The 19082-nt window shown below is 41.4% G+C and overlaps 1 protein-coding gene across 1 annotated transcript in view; it reads right to left on the bottom strand.

The window, feature by feature from the left end:
- ano1a (anoctamin 1, calcium activated chloride channel a) overlaps positions 1-19082 on the bottom strand; it is a 67796-nt gene that overhangs the window by 11829 nt on the left and 36885 nt on the right. The window contains exons 9-20 of the mRNA XM_079284515.1: positions 16610-16674; positions 14907-15041; positions 11837-11997; positions 10350-10435; positions 9837-9848; positions 7350-7421; positions 5627-5701; positions 3854-4055; positions 3026-3137; positions 2844-2901; positions 1591-1691; positions 841-971 (exon numbers count right to left, since the gene is read on the bottom strand). Coding sequence (XP_079140641.1) covers positions 841-971; positions 1591-1691; positions 2844-2901; positions 3026-3137; positions 3854-4055; positions 5627-5701; positions 7350-7421; positions 9837-9848; positions 10350-10435; positions 11837-11997; positions 14907-15041; positions 16610-16674 — 1210 coding nt within the window. The remainder of the gene's footprint in view (positions 1-840; positions 972-1590; positions 1692-2843; positions 2902-3025; positions 3138-3853; positions 4056-5626; positions 5702-7349; positions 7422-9836; positions 9849-10349; positions 10436-11836; positions 11998-14906; positions 15042-16609; positions 16675-19082) is intronic.

The raw sequence follows: 19082 nt of genomic DNA, 5'->3' as shown, positions 1-19082 counted from the left end.
TCATGCTAGGCTGTGCTAACATTGCAGCAGGTCCACATAGCAGTGTGTATTCATTGTTTACACACACACACACACACACACACACACACACACACACACACGTGTACACATAGTTTGGTCCGGTCTCTATTGACATGAGGTATCGTAGAGCTCTGGGTGAACACAGCCGGCTACAGGATTTATTTCCTGATTCAACAACGTAAACATGTTGGAGTCCTTGATGAGGAGGAAGGGAGTTCAACAGCAGGGTACGTCACTACAGAATCCTACTTTAGTTCCGTTTTGAAGTGAGGAACCTAACAAGGTCTGACGTTCAAACAAATCCTGTTAAGTTTTCTGATTTGTATTTTTCTTTATTTTTATAAATTATTCATTGTTCTGACAGCTCAGGTCCATTTAAACAAAAATGTACATATTTTTGTGCACCTGTATGTTTTTTGTGTTTGTCCATTTTTTTTTTATTATTACTTTAACAGCTCAGGGATGTTCAAGGAGCAACCTGTTTGTGCACTTTCTGAAGATCAGTTCTGTTTTTGAATAAAGGGTTGGAAATCAATGCTTTTAAAAAAAATAATTTTTTATCCGATTCATCGATTAATCGAAAAAATAATCACCCAATTAATCGATTATTAAAATAATCGTTAGTTGCAGCCTTACTCTGAAGACAAGCCAAAGAACCCCATAAGCTTCTATACGGTTCCTATATGTTTTAGCACCTTTATTTCTACGAGTGTAAAGCCGAAAATCAAAATGACGTTCAAACCTTTGCAGACCAAACGAATCACAAAAGAGCAGCACGTCTTGTGTATTTGTGGGTTTGTGTCTCGCGTTTGGACTCACTCATCTCCATGTACTCTGGGCTGAGGCCAATGAAAGGGCCCAGCATGTGGTCTTTCTCGTGGCGCTGCAGTGTTTTGTTCACCTCCTCCTCCAAGTCCGACTTCCTCTTCCGGAACAGTTTCTTCAGCTTCCTGCATGGACCACAAGCCAATCATGGAAATGACACTGTTTCTGTTTTTCACCCCCCCCCCCCCCCCCCCTGGTTGATAAGAATTGGGTAGACAAAATAATAGACACACCTCTTTGTAAAACTGAATACAGTAGAATTCATTTTTACAACATTTGTTCTGAAATCAATTTGTGGTACTTGTGGTATGTCTGATATTCTTCATAGTGAAACAGGCTAACTGGATTATTGGTGGTTCATTGGGGCTACACTCATTTGGATATCTGTCATTTTTTGATCTGTGTCACAGTCTAGAACTGTGCTTTTGGTGTTTTATGTGATAAAGAGTTGGAACCAAACATACAGTACATTACACTTAGAAACTTCCATTACAGTGTACTGTATGAACAAAGCAAGACAGAGAAACCTGCAGGTTGACAGACTGCGGCAAGGTGTTGTCTCATTCCCAGGTAAGTGTGTCTGAATACCAGACAGGCGTTTCAATGAATCATCACCGTTGCAAGTACAACTGAGTGGGTGTGCATAATTTGTTCTGTGGCATGCCGAACCCACGTATTGTTCTGTGTGTCAGCGCCATGGGAGTGTGTACGTTGGAGCATGTTGCGTGTGCGCTCTGCACTTACGGTATGCCGACCTCAAACAGGTTGTTCTGGATGAGCTGCTTGCCCAGCATAGTGATGCACAACTGGATGCACAGCTCCATGAGGCAGCCTGCATGGGCACACTGGAGGGAGAGGAAGTGAACAGGTGTCGGAAAGTGAAGTCAAATGTGAGGCGGTCGAGCGAGGTGGGAGGGAGGGAGGGAGTGACAGTGGGGAGTGAAAACGTAAGCAAGCAAGAGCAACTTGCCAAGTGAAATGAAAGTATTTAAAAGCACCTTGCTGCATGTGCTCTCAAAATTAGAAATTCATTAAAAAAGACCACCTACTTCCGGCTCTCTTGCTCGGACCACATCAATCTTCTTCATTTTGATCGCCACATCTCTAACATTTCTTGCCTGCATCTTGCACGGTTCTGTTGCTATTGCGGTTACCAAATCTGTCCACAGACATATAAACACCAACGTACTAAAAACAGCCTCAGACTCACAAGTCGAAAGCAATACCAGCTCCGCTCGCGTTAAAACTCGCGGAGGCGGTTATCCACTCGCTGTCTGATGTTCATAATACATCCATGGCCTATCTCTTCTGTCCTCGTGATAACGGCGGTCAGAGTTCCACTGAAACGGGCCGTTTGATCTCTGTCTCGTTAAAGCTACGAGGAAAAACGCTCCAGTTACTTCTACCCAAACATCTGATCCCTGATCAGCTCGACCACTCAAATATCTGCGTGGGTGAGAGAGCGACATGTTTACCGTCATGTGAGGAAAAAAACACATCAAAGCTTTAAAGGACGGATGTGGTAATATTCTTTTTTTTCCAATCCTCAACTAATCTTTTGTGCTGCAGACCCAAACCAAACATGAATGTATTCACTAACACGTATTGTGTTTGTATCACAGCCTGATAGGTCTTCTCCCTCTGAGCCATAGAGCTCCATTGTTGTCCAAAAACTATTAAAAACACATCAGTGAGCCGCGCTGTTGCATGCTCCTTCATTACCATGAACACACACACACACACACACACACACTGTAGTTTATTTTGACTCAATTCCGCAAAGACCGGCCTGCTGCCACAAATACTCACAAATGTGGATTAATCCGCTGCTGAAAGTAGTCCTCATTGAATACACTATTCCCTCCCATTTGAGTAACGTCTGTTTAAAATAATGAAGTTCATTCTAGTTATTCTTAGTCATTTCATGGGCTTTGTTGACATATAAAACCAGGGAATAGCCGTGACCTTTAAGTCACACTGTGTTCAGTGTTAATTACCTCTTCCATTCTGTACGATCCAACGACATACAGGTAGTTCCCGGGCCGCCCAACAAGCCTGTGAACCAAACACAACCACACACATGAGATAAGGAAAGCTGCTAGCATACACGAGTATTTTTGATTCAATGATTGAACACAAAAATGCACAAAACACGAGCATTGAGAAGTAATGGCTTTACCTGCCCCTGAAAAAGGCCAAATAGACGATGGGTGTGAATGCATTGCAAAACTTCAGGATAAAGGTTTTGAAGATGAGGCGCTCTTCATAGCTCTTGTCCGTCTTTGGAAACTCTGAAAAAGAGACAACATGTGGCTTAAACATCTCATATACACATGAATACATCCAGTGGCATTATGTATTGTTATAAGTCTTATAATATAAGACACTGTTAAAACTCTCAATAAACCGCGTCATTGATGGTGTTTACTTTTCAAGATGTCTGCTTGTAATTCCCTTCATTATGGTATTAGTTGGTCTGACTGTCTAATACTGACTTGTGATTTTACATTGGAGTTTGTGGAAAAAGCCCCTGTGCATCCCAGATGCTAAAGGGTGCCTCTGTGCATCGGGGGCCACTGTCCATGAGTCAATATTTAAAAAGTTGGGAATAACAACAGGTACAAAAAGTCCGTTCTCAGTGTTTGTTTCACAAACACTCATCTAGGTTTCATACTGAACTGTGATTGGTGTCCAAACTAACAAAATGTCTCAAAATCCTGCTCGTACATCCACGAGTTGGACTGAGACTTAAGGTGAGCTCAGAGAAACGTTCCCCCTTCGGCAAATGAATGTAAAAACTCTGCATATACATCAATCTGCACAGTGAAGCTCAAATATCCCAGTAACGCGACAATAAGCAAAACATTTTTTTAATTAAAAAAAAACAATTCCCACAAACACTTTTGCTTGTTGTAAGAATATCTCAGTCTATGTGTAATCAGAAACGAATGCTCGGTTTGAGGATCATTCGTGCCTTTTAGGGGTTAAATGTGAAAATGTGCCTCACCCATTGTGTTGAGCCAGCGGGCGACGGCGGCGTAGACTTCATCCATGATGATGATGACAATGAGGTTGATGATGGCGGCGGTGGTCTTGACGGTAGCTCTGACGTTGTACCCCGCTGCAGGGTAGGCGCTCATGTGTAGCGCTGCCTTGATGCTAATCCGGTAGAGGATGACCCCGAAGACTATGGTAAACGTCACAGCGATCTAAAAAGCAAGGAGGAGGAGGAGGAGATCACCTAACGTGACAATCTGCTGAGGATTTCCCAAAACAATCAAGGTATGGAATAAGTCATTGAAAAGCCTATTGGATGAACGTCCTATTTTGACAATGTCATTTCTGTTGCATTTATTTGAATCTCACCAATGGTGAGCGCAAAGTGTCTAAAAGAAATGTGTTGTAATTGTTATGTACAAAGACCACGTTGAAACACGCCAACGTGTTTGCAGGCGTTGCATGCAATAAGGGCTGCTGTTCTGACATTCACAATCTGCATTCACTGTAACCCGTCTGTGTGCAGAGCAGCACCTTCTGCTACACAATAGCTTCCTGCTACCAAACCCGAACCCAACGAGTCCCGACAAAACCCGGGGTTGGGTCAGTTTTGGACCATTTTTGTTGATATTTTTTTGGGCTTGGTTCAGATTCAGTTTTGGTTAGAAAACGCTTGAACATGAAACTTCAGAGGGATAACCGAAATATAACATCGGTTCAAGTCAGGATTGGGTTTCAAATTTGGGGTCAGGTGTTAGAAACATGTGTATGGATCTGGTTAACATATATTATAAATTAGGATACTATTACACAAGTTTAAAAAATGTGTTTTTTGAAGCAGGTCTAAGTGTCTTAGTAATACTAAGTATCAAAATGCCCATTCCTTGGAGAAATTCACACAATAATTTAATGTAATTTAATGTAATTCAAGGTAATTTAATGTAATTCAAGGTAATTTAAGGTAATTTTTATCTTAATTTTGCCTTTTTTATTTTTTTTACAAAACAATGATAATATGTATATTTTGTGTTAAATACAGTTCATATGTGTAAGAATCCTTGTGTATTGCACCTTGTGTCCAACGATTTTCCTGTGACAAATTCAATAAAAAGCTGCAAATAGCATTTTATCTAGCATGTTTGTGATGGGGAGTCAGCCTGATTAATGTTCAAATTGTGGCTACACATGCAAGATATGACATCTTGATTAAATGTATTGGCCACATTGAAATAACTCAACATTTTTACACACTTGCTACACTGCTGAGATGAAAATATGGATATGCATAAAAGTTGAACTGAAGGATTCTCCTGACATGAATGTGACACAAAGAGCTAAACTCATTTCACCACCACTCTGTTGGCCTAGTTGAACTGCAGCAACACGCATCTGTTAAGTGATGCTACAGAGAGCCGAGTAGACACCAGCTTGCACGGAGCACACTGACCAGACAGCAGCCGAAAGTTGCAGCCGTTTTAGTTTCGTCACAGAATTTAAAAAAACACATGAAATACTCAGCTAAAGGTTCGCTGTCAGCTAGCATGATGTGTATCCATGGGTATTCTCTTCCATAGTGTGTTTACATCATTTTCACCTCTTTTGAAAGCCCAAAATCCTAAAGCTAGGTGGAAGTTTCTCCTTTGACAGCATAAAACATTAGAACTAGAGCCCTGCTGTTGAGTTGAGCGCAAAAAAGTGTATATCTTTGCTTCCAATGTCATACATTAGTTATAAATACAAAGAATAGGGGACGTAACACTGCAGGGAGGCCGCTGAGACTCACCATTAAGCACATCATCACCACGGTAGTCAGGTAAGCTGGCATTCTGTCGGTACAGGTCAGCTTCACCTTCTCGTCCTGAACACACGCACGCACACACACACACACGCACACACACACACACACACACACACACACACACACACACACACACACACACACACACACACACAAACACAGTTTTGTGAGTGACATGAAGAACACAAGAAGAATGTCTGAAACATTAACCGCATTTCATTTTGGACCTTTGTGTGATGTCTCTCTGTCAGTAGCAGCTCTTAATGCTGAGGGCACGCAGCACACACACACAGACACACGCACACACACACACACACACACACACATACACGCACACCAGAAACACACACACAGACACTATGTGGCAGCAGTGGAGCACAGCTAATTCCACTCCGAGCCATCATGTCACATCCAAGCCTATAGAACTGGGTCAGAAAGCTCAGGAAGTGTGTGTGTGTGTGCGTGTGTGTGCGTGTGTGTGCGTGTATTTGAAGAGAAATAAGATGTGACCTTGGTACAAGACAAAAGTCAAATCCAAACAGACATGCCCATGTTAAATGTGTCGGTGCATGTTTCAGTGTTTCAGGAAGAGGAAGTTGCTTGGTTGAACCCAAGAAATATCACCTGTTTTCTCTGCAAGTTCAATACCAAACTGCACTGAACTGAAGTGAAACCATGCGGCAACCTCCGGTTCTGCCGAGTGAAGCCGATACGATGAGTGTCTTAAAACTTGCATTGTCTCTACTGACCAGCAGGGGGCGACTCTTGTGATTGCAAAAAGAAGTCTGGTTGTATAGAAGTCTATGAGAAAATGACTCTACTTCTCTCTTGATTTATTACCTCAGTAAACATTGTAAACATGAGTTTATGGTCTCAATCTCTAGTTTCAAGTCTTCTTCAATACAGCATGATGTTCATTTATCAAATTATGGTCCATTTAGAGTCAAACAGACCATTACGCGGAGTATGCTTTAGGGCGGGCTTACTGTGATTGACAGGTCACTGCCGCTACCAGAGTCATATCTGGCATCACTAAGTCCCTCCTCCGCATTCGAACAATGGTGGCTTCTGTTCATCGGTTGCAAAAAAAAACAAGATGGCGACGGCCGCAGCCAAGATGGCGACGGCAAAATCGGCGAACTCAAGGCTTCATAGCGGCGGTCCACAAACCAATGGATGACGTCACGATGACTACGTCCACTTTATACAGTCTATGATTTGAACCAACGGCTGCCTAATATGAAACTGAAAGTATAAAACTATCGGCATGCTCTAGAAAACTATGCAGCAGTGTTAATGTCAGGTGTCAAAAGCAGTTAAGGTAAAATTCTACATGTGCAAAACCACCAGTGTGAGCTTTTAAAGGATGTAAACACATGACATGAAGCTGATTAAGTGACACAGCGGTTTTGCTCACATAGCTCTTTTATCACAGCCATGTCTCACGTGATTCTGGCAGAAAATTCTCACAGAATTTTAAGTAATCAACGATGACTCAGAGTTCACTAAGTAACAGGAGATTTGGGATCAAGAAAGAAAATATTCTTTTTACAACATATTTTCGGAAAATCTTGCACACATAAAACAAGGAAAGACTGTTATAAAGAAGCCGAAATTCCTTCAGGCAGGGCAATCCAAAGCCCTTATTGCTGATCTCTAAAATATGACAACTCATCTGACTGTGCAGTAACGCTTTCATCGGTTTTACCTTCGGGGTGGAATGCTCCTGTCTCATTGTCTTTTGCATGACCTGGAACTCGTACTCCGCTCGGTTGTGGTCCTGGAAAGAGAAAAAATATCAGTTTGGATGTTACAGTTACTGATTACTGATTACGCTATACCTGATATGTTATGAAGACAACAAACTGTTAGAGAATGATCATTGTGGTATTTCAGAATGGAGGGATAAAATTTAACTGAGCAGCCTGTATGCGTGAATTTTTTGCCAAATGGTGTGTTTGAGTTAGAGTACAGCGTTCTGTTCAAGAAAAGAGAAAAAAATGCGTCCACCCAGTCTGCAGTAAGCCAAGAGGAATGAAGAGGAAACTGTATCATAAAAACAAAGCTGAGAGGTTAGACGGTCACTTTTGGCCCATAGATCCACGTGTCAAGCTAATGTGCAGAAAGACAGAAAAAGTGAAGACAGACACAAAATGACCCAAATGCAGAGAGAAGCTGCCTATAGACAAAAAACAAACTTCTTCAAGATGTGGAATATCCAAAATAACAATTGCTCTTGTGTTATTTCATTTTCTGAAGCAATAATGCTTTTTCTGTCCTGCTGCATCAGCTATTTTGTTCTGGCTGCTTTGCGTCACTGTAACAAGCTGTAAACACAACACGGACACATTATCACCTTAAGTTGACACAAAGTCTCCGGGTCTGAAAAGTGAAGCCAATGTGGAACTGCCTTAAACCTGCATTCTCTCTACTGGCCATCAGGGGGCGACTCCTCCGGTTGCAAAAAGAAGTCTGATTGTATAGAAGTCTATGAGAAAATGACTCTACTTCTGTCTTGATTTATTACCTCAGTAAACATTGTTGACATGAGTTTATGGTGTAAATCTCTTGTTTCAGATCTTCAATACAGCATGATTTTCGTTTCGTAATTTATGGTCCATTTCAGGTCAAATAGGTCAGAACTACGTCGTTGTTCACTCAAAGGAGTTGGCAGTTCCTTTTTTGCCATTAACAACATTTTGTCTGAAGCCTGTTTTTCACCATCAGTAATTAGCATCCCTATTAATATCATAGTTAACGTGAATTACGGATGCAGCTTGCTAACCATGCTAGCTAGCTCTATCTGGTAACTTAGCATTCACGACGCTAACGGCACCTGGCCCTGGCCCTCACTCTTTGCCAGCTCCATCCTCTCGTCCAAATATTGTCATATCTGACTCCAGAAAACCAAGATGGCGACGGCTTAAAAAATAGCTTGAAAACCATAGCCCACAAACCCATGGTTGACTCAATGGCAACTACATCCACTTATTATACAGTCTATGATTTGTAGTGGTGAACGTCTTGGCAATCAGCAGATACAGACTCTAGGAATTACTTGGAGTCATGGTTGGCCACCTGTAGAATCTAAGTCCAATATTTCACTGCCCTTCTGGCTCTGTTTTGGTCTCCACCAACACCTGAGAACAATTTGGCGGCTAAACGCTTGATGTAGATGAGAGTTGGGCGACAGAACCAAGACTGTAAAGTTGTTGTGCCGTAAAGAATAAGGTGGATGATTCTCTATGTTACAAGAACCTTTCAAAAATATATCTGTTAGTATAAAAACACATTTTAGTTCAGTTTTTACACTTCAAAGGGCTGTACTTGTTTCACTGATTCAACTTTTATATAAGGTGCAAATTAGAACCAGAGACCCTGTATCTTTGATCTCTTTTGGTGCTGTTACGGAAACCTATATTTAGGTATTTTAGAAATGTATGAGTTTGACATATCGCTGTCTTCCCAGCCAACATGTCCACGTGGGCCCAATAAAAAGTGAGCTGAGATTGCATGGGCCTTTGTCAGTTTCTTGTGGGCGAGGACAAAATTGGACAACGGGTCCCCTTTGATAGACGCTACTTTCATTGCACCATTACTCAACAATATTAATATAAAACCTCAGTCTCGAAGAGCTGAAATAATTATACCGGCGATATCAATTATATTAAAAACTGTGCATGTAAAAATGAATTGTTGTGTTCCTTTTATAATGTTTTAAAAAGGGTGCTCAGCCCATATGTTGCACCCACTTCTTCTATTTAAAGGTATATTACTTGACTTTGGGACTGTTCGTGCTGCCCTCCTTATGGGTATGGAGGGAACGTTTGCCTCAGGGAATTATAAGAGGAGCAAGGACAAGAGCTATGAGTCAACAAAACTGTCTGGTCAACTCCGCTGCCATCACAAACAACAGCAGCAGCATTGTGTTGAGAGGCCACACTAACAAGAGGCCAAAGGGATGGCCAGCGTTAGGGCGAACCTCAGAGGCAAAGAGAAAATCTACAGAAAGGAAAAAAGCTAAACATAAGACGGGAGCAGGGAAGATGAAAAGGGCGTCAAGTGAAAAGACCTGAGGCAGCTTGAGGGAGAAAAATGTTAGCGTTAGCGGCTGCAGAACGGATCTAAAACAGTCAGGCAAAAAAAAAGGAGAGAAGCTGAGTTAAAGCAAGTATAAAGCACGTCGGATCCAAACCTTATGCTCCTCCTGTGAAACACACCACACACACAAAAAACACACAAAACAAAGAAGTCAGTCAGCGGGCCGTTGTCTCTGAAGATTAAAACACTTCACCGTTAGAGCAAAACAGACAAATGGTGGTACACTGTTCCGTTTCATGGTGATTTTAAAAGATGCCCTGAGGCCGTGATGTTTGTGTGGGACCGTGTTTGCTGAGGGCTGACTCACTACGGAGCGCAGACGAGGTGCATTCCCATCCTAACCTCTATGTCATCCTCATTACTTTGTGACTTTTAAGTTAAGTGCAGTGAAAAGCGTCTGTATTCTTTCATGAGGTAATAAACGTCTCATCGTGAGGTGGGAGTTGAAAATATGCTTCTCCAACAGTAGACAATTTCAGTTTGCAAAACTGCGAAATGAGATTCGGAGAAGTGTTCATCCCAATTCTCTAATCCCCGCTCCAGTTTTCTCTTCTTCTATAGCTCGGACACTCATGCATGTGTATCTTTCAACGTGTGAATGCCTCACCTCCTCCTCCTCTCCGAAGTTCGTCAGGTCCCAGACATAGTTGAGTCGCATCTGTCGTCTCTTCCAGTGCTCCATGAAGAGAACGGCTGCACAACCAAGCAGACACAGCGAACTGAACACAGGCGCGTTGCACGGCTACACTGTCTACACACCATGACAAGGAATATGTGAGTGTGAACGTGCAATCTTTCATATTGTGAGTCTTTCTGCACTCATGTTCACATATGGTGAATGGACGTGCATTCACGGGGCGCCTTTTCACCTTCCGACTCATCAAAGAGCTTCACAGTTACCCGCTTACATTTACCCATTAGTACATTCAAACTACACAACGGCCAATTAGGGCCATTGCTGGTAAAAAACAAACAAGTATTAAGGAGCCGGGGAATGGGTAAGATTCTGAGAAAAAACAACTCAGAATTTCCAAGAATAAAGTTGCATATTTATGAGAAGAAATAATCATGAATGTTCTCTTCGATTAAAGTGGCAAATATACAATAAATGAATATATATATGTATCTTCATGCCATCTGTGCAGATGTGCTACATGGCCACTTGAAGATGTGTCAGCAGACTTACCCGGTGTGACTAATTGCAGCTATTGCACCTAAAATCACTATAAGCCTTTAATTGTAGCGTTTACAATGACATTGGCAGTGCAATTAACACCACTCACAACAAATCCCACAGTAGTGCATGATTCAATCTCTCAATACTTCCCTACTCTAGTCTCTAGAGCTCCAAGCTCCAAGTATGTTGTGTCCTAATGAAGATGGAAATCTCATTTTTCTTTTTTCTTTTCATAAAAAAAGGCTTAAATGCTTTGATTCACGCCCTCTGTTAGTGGATACGCTCACTGTTGGTTTGGGACTTTTCATGGGATGAGTTGACAATAAGGCAACAGTCTGCAGCATGATGAAGTACTTTCATTGTGTACACATGCACCCACGTGTTGCTACTTTGCTACCACAGTGATTTCCAACAAGTGCATCAAGTCTGACGGTATATTCCATCATTGGGTCTGCAGTACGCGAGCCCAGATGGCCCGGCATACTGGGACTCGTCAGACACCGGCTTCATCCAAAAACACAACCCCTCCCCTGGTCTGCAGCCTTGCTACTGCTTAACAGATGGCAGCGTGGCTTGGCAAGACATCAAGAGGAGGAGCGGCTCCGTGTTTACTCAAGAGTTACCTTTGCGGGTTCCTATTGTACATTCCATGTGTGCCTAAGGTTCAGTATTCACGTCTGTCTGCCAAAAGCAGCACTGAATGGATTGTATGGGCTTCATTGGACTGGATGCAAAATGTGTCTTCGCCCCAAAGGTCTGAGGAAGAGCCTGGTGCTGGGAACGTTACACAGCAATACAAATCCTCCTAAAGGGAGCTACTTGGTGTGCTGATCTATATGTTTTAATTCTGTTAGATACCCTATTTCATTGATCCCATCCTATGGCATGCTGGATGTGCGTGTCTTTTCTTATCTCACCCCAGAGGGCCATGAAGATGGAGAAGAAGACAGTGGCCGGGTTGTCAAACAGGTGGCTGGCTCGCGCCGTGCCACACGCCGACCGCAGCTTCCAGTAGCTACAGGCGCGGTCGCACAGCGGACACATGGTGATGTTGTTCCTGGGATCACAGATCTCCATACTGGCAGATGAATTATTGAAAGGGATGGAGGACAGAAAAAAAAAGATGGTGGAGGGAGATCAGAACAAGGGTTAAGATTTAGATTAGATGGCAAAAATGAATAAAACATAATAAACATGTTACAATTGAAGTGCTGCTACATGTTGTCCATCTAAAGCAGTGGTTGCCAAAATGGCACACCGAGCCACCCAACGACCAACACACTATGTACACAGATGCTTATTGAACCATAAAGCAAGGAATCTGTCTGTCTGTCCTTCTGTATGTATGTGTGTATTTGCTTTGCATATCTCAACATTAATCCCATCTAATTCATAGTTGAATTTGGTGCAAATTAGACATATAACACATTCAATATTTAGGAGAGACATCCCTGGCAAAAAACATTGTTACATTTTGGGGTAATTTGCTTTCATAACCTGTCTTCTTTCGGACTAAAAAAATCGAAAGAAACCTACAATAATAATCGTCTTAAATAACAGGTAAATAGTAAGTGGTGTACAGTTTTTCTTATATCTAAACACCATAAGAAATCTTTCTATCCCTTTTAATGCCCAGATTGTCTATCTTGCCTACGATAACGGTAACGTCTTCCCCTGGTGTTGTTTCCCCTGGACTGTATTTCAGCTGTGTTTCTGACAGTGAGGAGCTGTGAGTTGGGTGTGTGACGCAACGATGTCACAGCAGGTGTATTGCTGGAGGACCTGGGGAAGCGCGTGTTGAGTGGGAAGCTGTTTGCATGAGCACACAGGCCAGGCATCTGAATGCTGTGATGCCCACGGGGCAGGTCACCAGCCAATCACAGACAGGGCGGAGACACAGAGACAGACACAGTCACACTTACGGGCCAGTTAACCTGACCTGCATGTCTTTAGACTGTGGGAGGAAACCCAGGCTCGTATAGGGAGAACACCTCCCCACAGGAAGGCCCCAGCCGCCTTTTATGAGTTATATAATATTATGATATTACTTTTTAAGATTTACATGGATAAACAAACTATTTTTAGTTTTTTTCCCTTCTGTTTTAATATATTTTTAAACCGTAACATAAACCATAGTTCATGTAAACGTCACCAATTGTTTTAATGCAGTGAAACATATCCAATGAACAATAATATGAAAAATATTACGGCACCCTTGGCCCGTCCACCCCAGGGTGCAGTGTCCCCCGCTTTAATAAACACTGTTCTTAATATATTTAGTTTACAGCGTGTCTGTTTTTCTGGGCCATATGATAATGGTAATATGAAGTTTTCCACATGATAGTATTTCCCAATATCTAGATCAACCTGAAATGGTCCAGTGCTTCAGGGAGGATGTGAAAGCTTTAGAGTTAGCATCACACTGATTATGCTGATCTGGATAAAATAATCTATCACATTACAATGTGATACAACAATACAAACCATTATATAGTCGATTTTGAGGAACAGCAATTGATAAACTGCTTTTGGTCGAAATAAGGCAGATTTCTGTTCATGCAGAAAATGAAAAACCTGAATTATGTATGACTTGGCATCATGTTGGAATCCTATATACTGTAAATCTAGTCCTGCTCATTGATTTGCAGCACTGCCCATTATGGTCCATCACCCCCAGATATATTAGAGCTGCCTCAGTATAAATTCGCTTTATTTTTATCAGAGCCGGGTGGCATGAAATTAGTCCCCTGCATTGTTTAATGTGCTGCGTGAGTGTGTGTTCTTGTCCGTGAGTCAACTATGTGTCGTATATATTGTGTGAGGTGTATTGAGTTAGTTACAGTTTAGAGTTATGGGTGATTATGAAGGTATTATTGCAGATGAATATCATCCTATTGCCAAACTCTAATGTGCTCTGTGCATGTTAAGCCTGTAATGAGCTGGTGTCACAATAAACCTAAAGCTTCAGCGTGAATGGGTGGAGTCAGGGTGTGGTCTTAGCCTGGTGCTTACCATCAATGCAAGAGATCTCCATCTTAACAGGCCATTTGTTTCTGCTGTTGAAAAACCGCCACGGTGTTTTAACATACACCTTTCCCAGATGAATCAACTGGTTTTAAGAATCATTATGAATGAATTCACAGTCAACAAGACTTCACCTGTTTCACATTAAACTCTTATAACAATTCAATTTGTGCTGGAATGAAGTGAAACTAGGCGGCAACCTCCACTTCTGCCGAGTGAAGCTGATGCGGAAGTGTCTTAAAACGTGCATTCTCTCTACTGACCAGCAGGGGGCGACTCCTTCAGTTGCAAAAAGAAGTCAGATTGTATAGAAGTCTATGAGAAAAAGACTCTACTTCTCTCTTGATTTATTCCCTCAGTAAACATTGTAAACATGAGTTTATGGTCTCAATCGTTGAGTCTCAAGTCTTTTTCAATACAACGTGATGTTCATTTAGTAAATGATGGCATTAAGTAAGTAATAGACCGTAAAGCAGGGTTTGCTTCAGAGCATGCTTACTGTGATTGACAGGTCACTGCCGCTACCAGAGATGGCGACGGAAAAATCGCCGAACTCGAGTCTTCTAAACAGCAATCCACAAACCAATGGGTGACCTCACAATGACACTACATCCACTTCATACAGGCTATGGAAACACTGCTGTTTCAAAGTCACACAGTTTTTGGCAGCAGGTAGTAGTGAGGCAAATCAATATGAACTTAGTTTTGACTGTCTGCTGATCACATACAAGCATCTGTTTTCTTGCTGGCACAGATCAGGGGCAGTGACCAGGGGAAGTGGTAAAGATTTGCAGGTCAGTATTTTAACCTTTTACCACCAGTTGTTTTTAACTAGCTGGCTAGTTTGATAGCTAACCAATAATGATGCAGCTGCAAAAGTACAAGCCACAAATGAAGGGGAGTTTCAGTAGGAAGAGGCAGAACAGACGTTTTTCGAGAAAATGATTGTGTGTGTGTGTGTACCTCGGTATGTTATCATCGACAGTGGCACATCCGTAGAGGAATACGATGACTCCAACGATGGCTGCAGGGATCAGCATCTGTGTGTAGACTCCTAACCAGGCAAAATATAGTCCGACCTTCTCCCCAAAGTACTTCCTATAGAAAGAGATGCCGAAGGTGTTTGCAACATTTACAACATCAGTACATCACTGTCAAACATGTCATTATACCTCTCCCTTAAAGTCATAATAATTCAAACGTTAGAGCATCTTCAGCTTCTGTAGTGTGACAAATTCCCCATGAAACAGAATATTTGAGCGGTGAACAGTTAATCCTTTGCATTTGATTGGACCGCTATAAAGTGGGCGGGCTTAGAATGAAGCGCCATACGGAGCTACAGAGGACTGTGGCTTCACACAAACCTCCTGTGTTACTAAAAGTTGCTGATAGATTGATTGATGGATGGATGTCCTGATATTATTGGTTGGCTTACGTAAGCAAAAGATAATTCGATTTTGACATAGAAATACAAAGAAATTCATTTTTTGGGAAACATTTTTGCATGTGTTGTTAAACAGGTGCACATTATGCAGTGGTGCAACGGATCATAAAACTCATTGATGAACCTTATTGGCAGATACAGATCCTTTTGTTGTTTGGTTATTGCAGCTGGTCTACAAGGCTCCAGACTAAGTATTATTTTTGCCACCATCCAAAAAATCATTTCAACCGCTCTGAAGTCAGTGTCAACCAATGAAGAACTGTTAATGTTTTCCTTTTACTTTGGTATAGTAATTTATCGTGTTTTTTCTTCATAAAAACACAATTAAAATGATGAAGAAATAAAAAAATATATTTTTTGTAAAAACAAATCTTGTCAGTGATAGCTGTTTCGAGCTTAGTGTAAACAGCTCATAATTCATCTCTAATATCTATCTTAAACATCTCCTTCAAACAACTGTTATTCAAGTTTCTCACCGACACTATGAGGTTACAGGTGAACACATCATGACAACGTTATAATTTACCTTCGCTCAATACTAGTTTTCACTGAACAGAGCCTGAACACATCATGATGTAACTGAACAGAACCTTCGTTCTCCTGTCAATTTAAACAATTCAATTTTTTTTACAATGTAACATTATCAGAGATTGGCGAACAGAAAGCATAAATGCTGACGTCCTGATGACGTATTTTACTGAATATTGGCGGACAACGATTGTCAGTTCAACTTTATTTCACATTGTGATGGTAAATGTTAAACTGTGTAATTCATCCGCGGTTCACATGCGTGCCGAACCGTGAGGGGGGGATCTGTACGGATCACAATGGTACGTTACACCATTAACAAATGAGATCTCGGTCGCTGTGATCGGGTCGGCCTAATGTTCATTATATTAAATGAATATCAAAGCCACAGTATTTGTCAAATGAAGCCAGTACTACATTCCCCGAGCAGAATGTGTTAGATAGGAGACCCCATGAGATTCAGCTCACATTCCCAGTCTGTTCCCTGGACCACATTCAGCCCAGCACATGACAGTTGTGTTTCTGTGGAAGAGCTTCAGTGGAGCATCAATCTGGTCCAGAGAGTCTTGGTCTTGGTCTGGTCAGGGCAGTTAGTGCTGCTGTGAGAGCACCAGCCACCGCAAACGTATGAGAACTGCAAGCGTGTCTACGATTCCCCTGATGGGAGTGAGAAGAGCAGTGCTACGAATCTGACCTGATGAGTCCGATAGGTTGGTACTTGTAGAAGACGCTGTAGCTGGCCCACTCCTCGTACAGAAGCTGTGAAGAGAAGCACGAGTCAGTAATTATAGGCAGAGATGGACCATCAGCCGCTCGATCGTCCGATTTATGAGTGAAGTAGCTGTTAAAGCAAATATATAATTATTCCATGTTAACATGTTTGTTTGATAGATTCATGTATATTAAGTATATTCTCTAACAGAAAATAGAATAATCCTTCTAATTTGCTATTTATGAAAAAGATAGATAAGGGTGTACAAAGCAATTATTTTCATTTGCTATTAACCGAGGGATTCTTTTCTGAATAAACTGATTATTTGTGTGGTCTATAAAATGTCAGCAAATAGTGAGAAATACTCATCACAAGCTGATGGTTACGGCTTCAAACAGACTCACAAAAGCAGCAAATATACAAATTATAGAGAGGTTGGAACCAGGATTATCCAAACAATTAGTCGCTTAGTCGATTGTGAAAATTGTTGTTGAATTATTTTAATTATTATTTGATTAACTAATTGATCAATTGACTCATTTTTTTCAGCTCCAGTATTAAGTTGCTTTACTGCCAATGAAATGTAAAAAAAAGGCTTTGAAAACTGTGAAAAGTACAGGAAGTACAAGAGTAGTAAAAGAGTAACACCGATAGAAAGAACATCAAAGTAGAGTAGGAATTAAAAAGAGAAACTGAGAGCAGCAGAGTGGTAAGTGTCACATGACTATTGTTGCTGTGGAAATGTGCTCAATTATATGAAACTTATGGACCCGGCCTTTTATTAGCCGCTAGCCTTTGCTTGTGTATGGTCGTCAGATAGTATTTGCCCACTGGCTTTTATTTGACGATTTATTATTCATCACTGTGAATCACAGCCAGGTCTCTGATGCACTAGAGATACATTATGCAAAATTCCTTGCAATTATATTTTCATCATGTGTCATGAATCCACTGATGCAGCATATTCATGCACATGCTGTCTCAGGCAGCAGTGCCAAGCTTGTGGTGTACACGGAGATAAGAACACAGCCAAAGGAAGTGCTGGGTGACGAGAAATCAATGTAATTAAAGACAAACCTGCAGGCTGTAACATGTATCACCATTAACGTTAAGGAGGCCGTGTTCCAATCCAGCAGGGACTTCTGTCCGGTCTTTATGTGAAACATTCTTAATATTCAATGTTCTCCTATTCCCACTATAGACCTTTTTTGACCGCAGATATTTTTGACTTGATTTTCATAATGTTTATGTTCTGAGATGGCTCACACAGATATTGAAAAAATTAAGCTTTTGCCATAATAGACCACTGTAGTCAGATTTTTGAAAGCACTGTCTCAATAAAAAGGTACTTCAGATTTATCTGACTGCTTGTATTAATTGACGAAAAAGCATCCATGTAGAAAATGTAGGATGTGATACATTGAGATGCCTCGAGATGTAGAGATGCACCGATAGCAATTTTCTTGGGCGTGTGTGGGCGTGTGGCTGTGACGTTACTGTGTGTGCCGCGAAAAAAAATGTGTCAGCCGTGTGTAAATGAGACTGATTGGCCGGTCACTGGTCATGGCCGATCAGCTGAAAACCGACTGGTTTAATCAGATGGTGAGGCCAGTGAAGATTCAGTTCTCTCATGGGCCTTTCACACACACCGTGGCAACAATGCCACTGTGTGTGAAAGACATTATTTCTAATGGCTTGCGTGGCACCACTGATGCTTTTAGCTTTGCGCACACCGCGTCCTGTGTGAAATGTGCATAATGCTGACTAGCTGGAGGAAGCTCCTTTTGCACCTATAATGCTGCAGATTTCAGAACACACACCAGACCAACCGCAAGTAATTAGGAAGATCAGGTAGTTCCTTTGTTCTTAAATTGCATTGACTTTTGAATTTGCAGACCAAAAAACATTTCATCTTTTTTATTAATGCAGATTGATCATTCTTCATTCAGTATCTCTCTTGCTATCCCTCTGGAAGATCCGCATTTAGAAATGTGAACCTTATTTAATGCAATAATACTCCGAAAAGACAGACTCTCTCTATGAATCCATGTTTCGTATTTTATTGGGAGGCACATTTCCACCTCAGGCTATATCAGTAAAAAGGGCAGGTGAGATTTAGTACTGATCTCATCTCGTAGCAGATTCTTCAGTAAATGATCAATTTCAAGCAGTATTTTCCACATGTAGGCCTACTGCTTCAGTATAGTTTAGTTTTGGGTGTTCATTGATGTTAGATATGTGCATGTGAGCAGATCATAATTCATTGCAGTGTTAATTGTAGTCATATGTAATTTATGATGTTCGATGGAAAATGTAAGACTGTGAATGGGTGCATTCTTAGAAGTCCAATCAAAACAACACCTGTATGTGTGTATATGTGTGTGTGTGTGTGTGTGTGTGTGTGTGTGTTTCCCAGCGCAATTTATATGCAAATCACTGCTGTATGATCCGGTCC

This window comes from Melanostigma gelatinosum (genome assembly GCF_949748355.1).
Source record: "Melanostigma gelatinosum genome assembly, chromosome: 2".
Taxonomy (NCBI): domain Eukaryota; kingdom Metazoa; phylum Chordata; class Actinopteri; order Perciformes; family Zoarcidae; genus Melanostigma; species Melanostigma gelatinosum.
The sequence above is the reverse complement of the archived record's forward strand: the minus strand, read 5'-3'. Positions and strand labels throughout refer to the sequence as shown.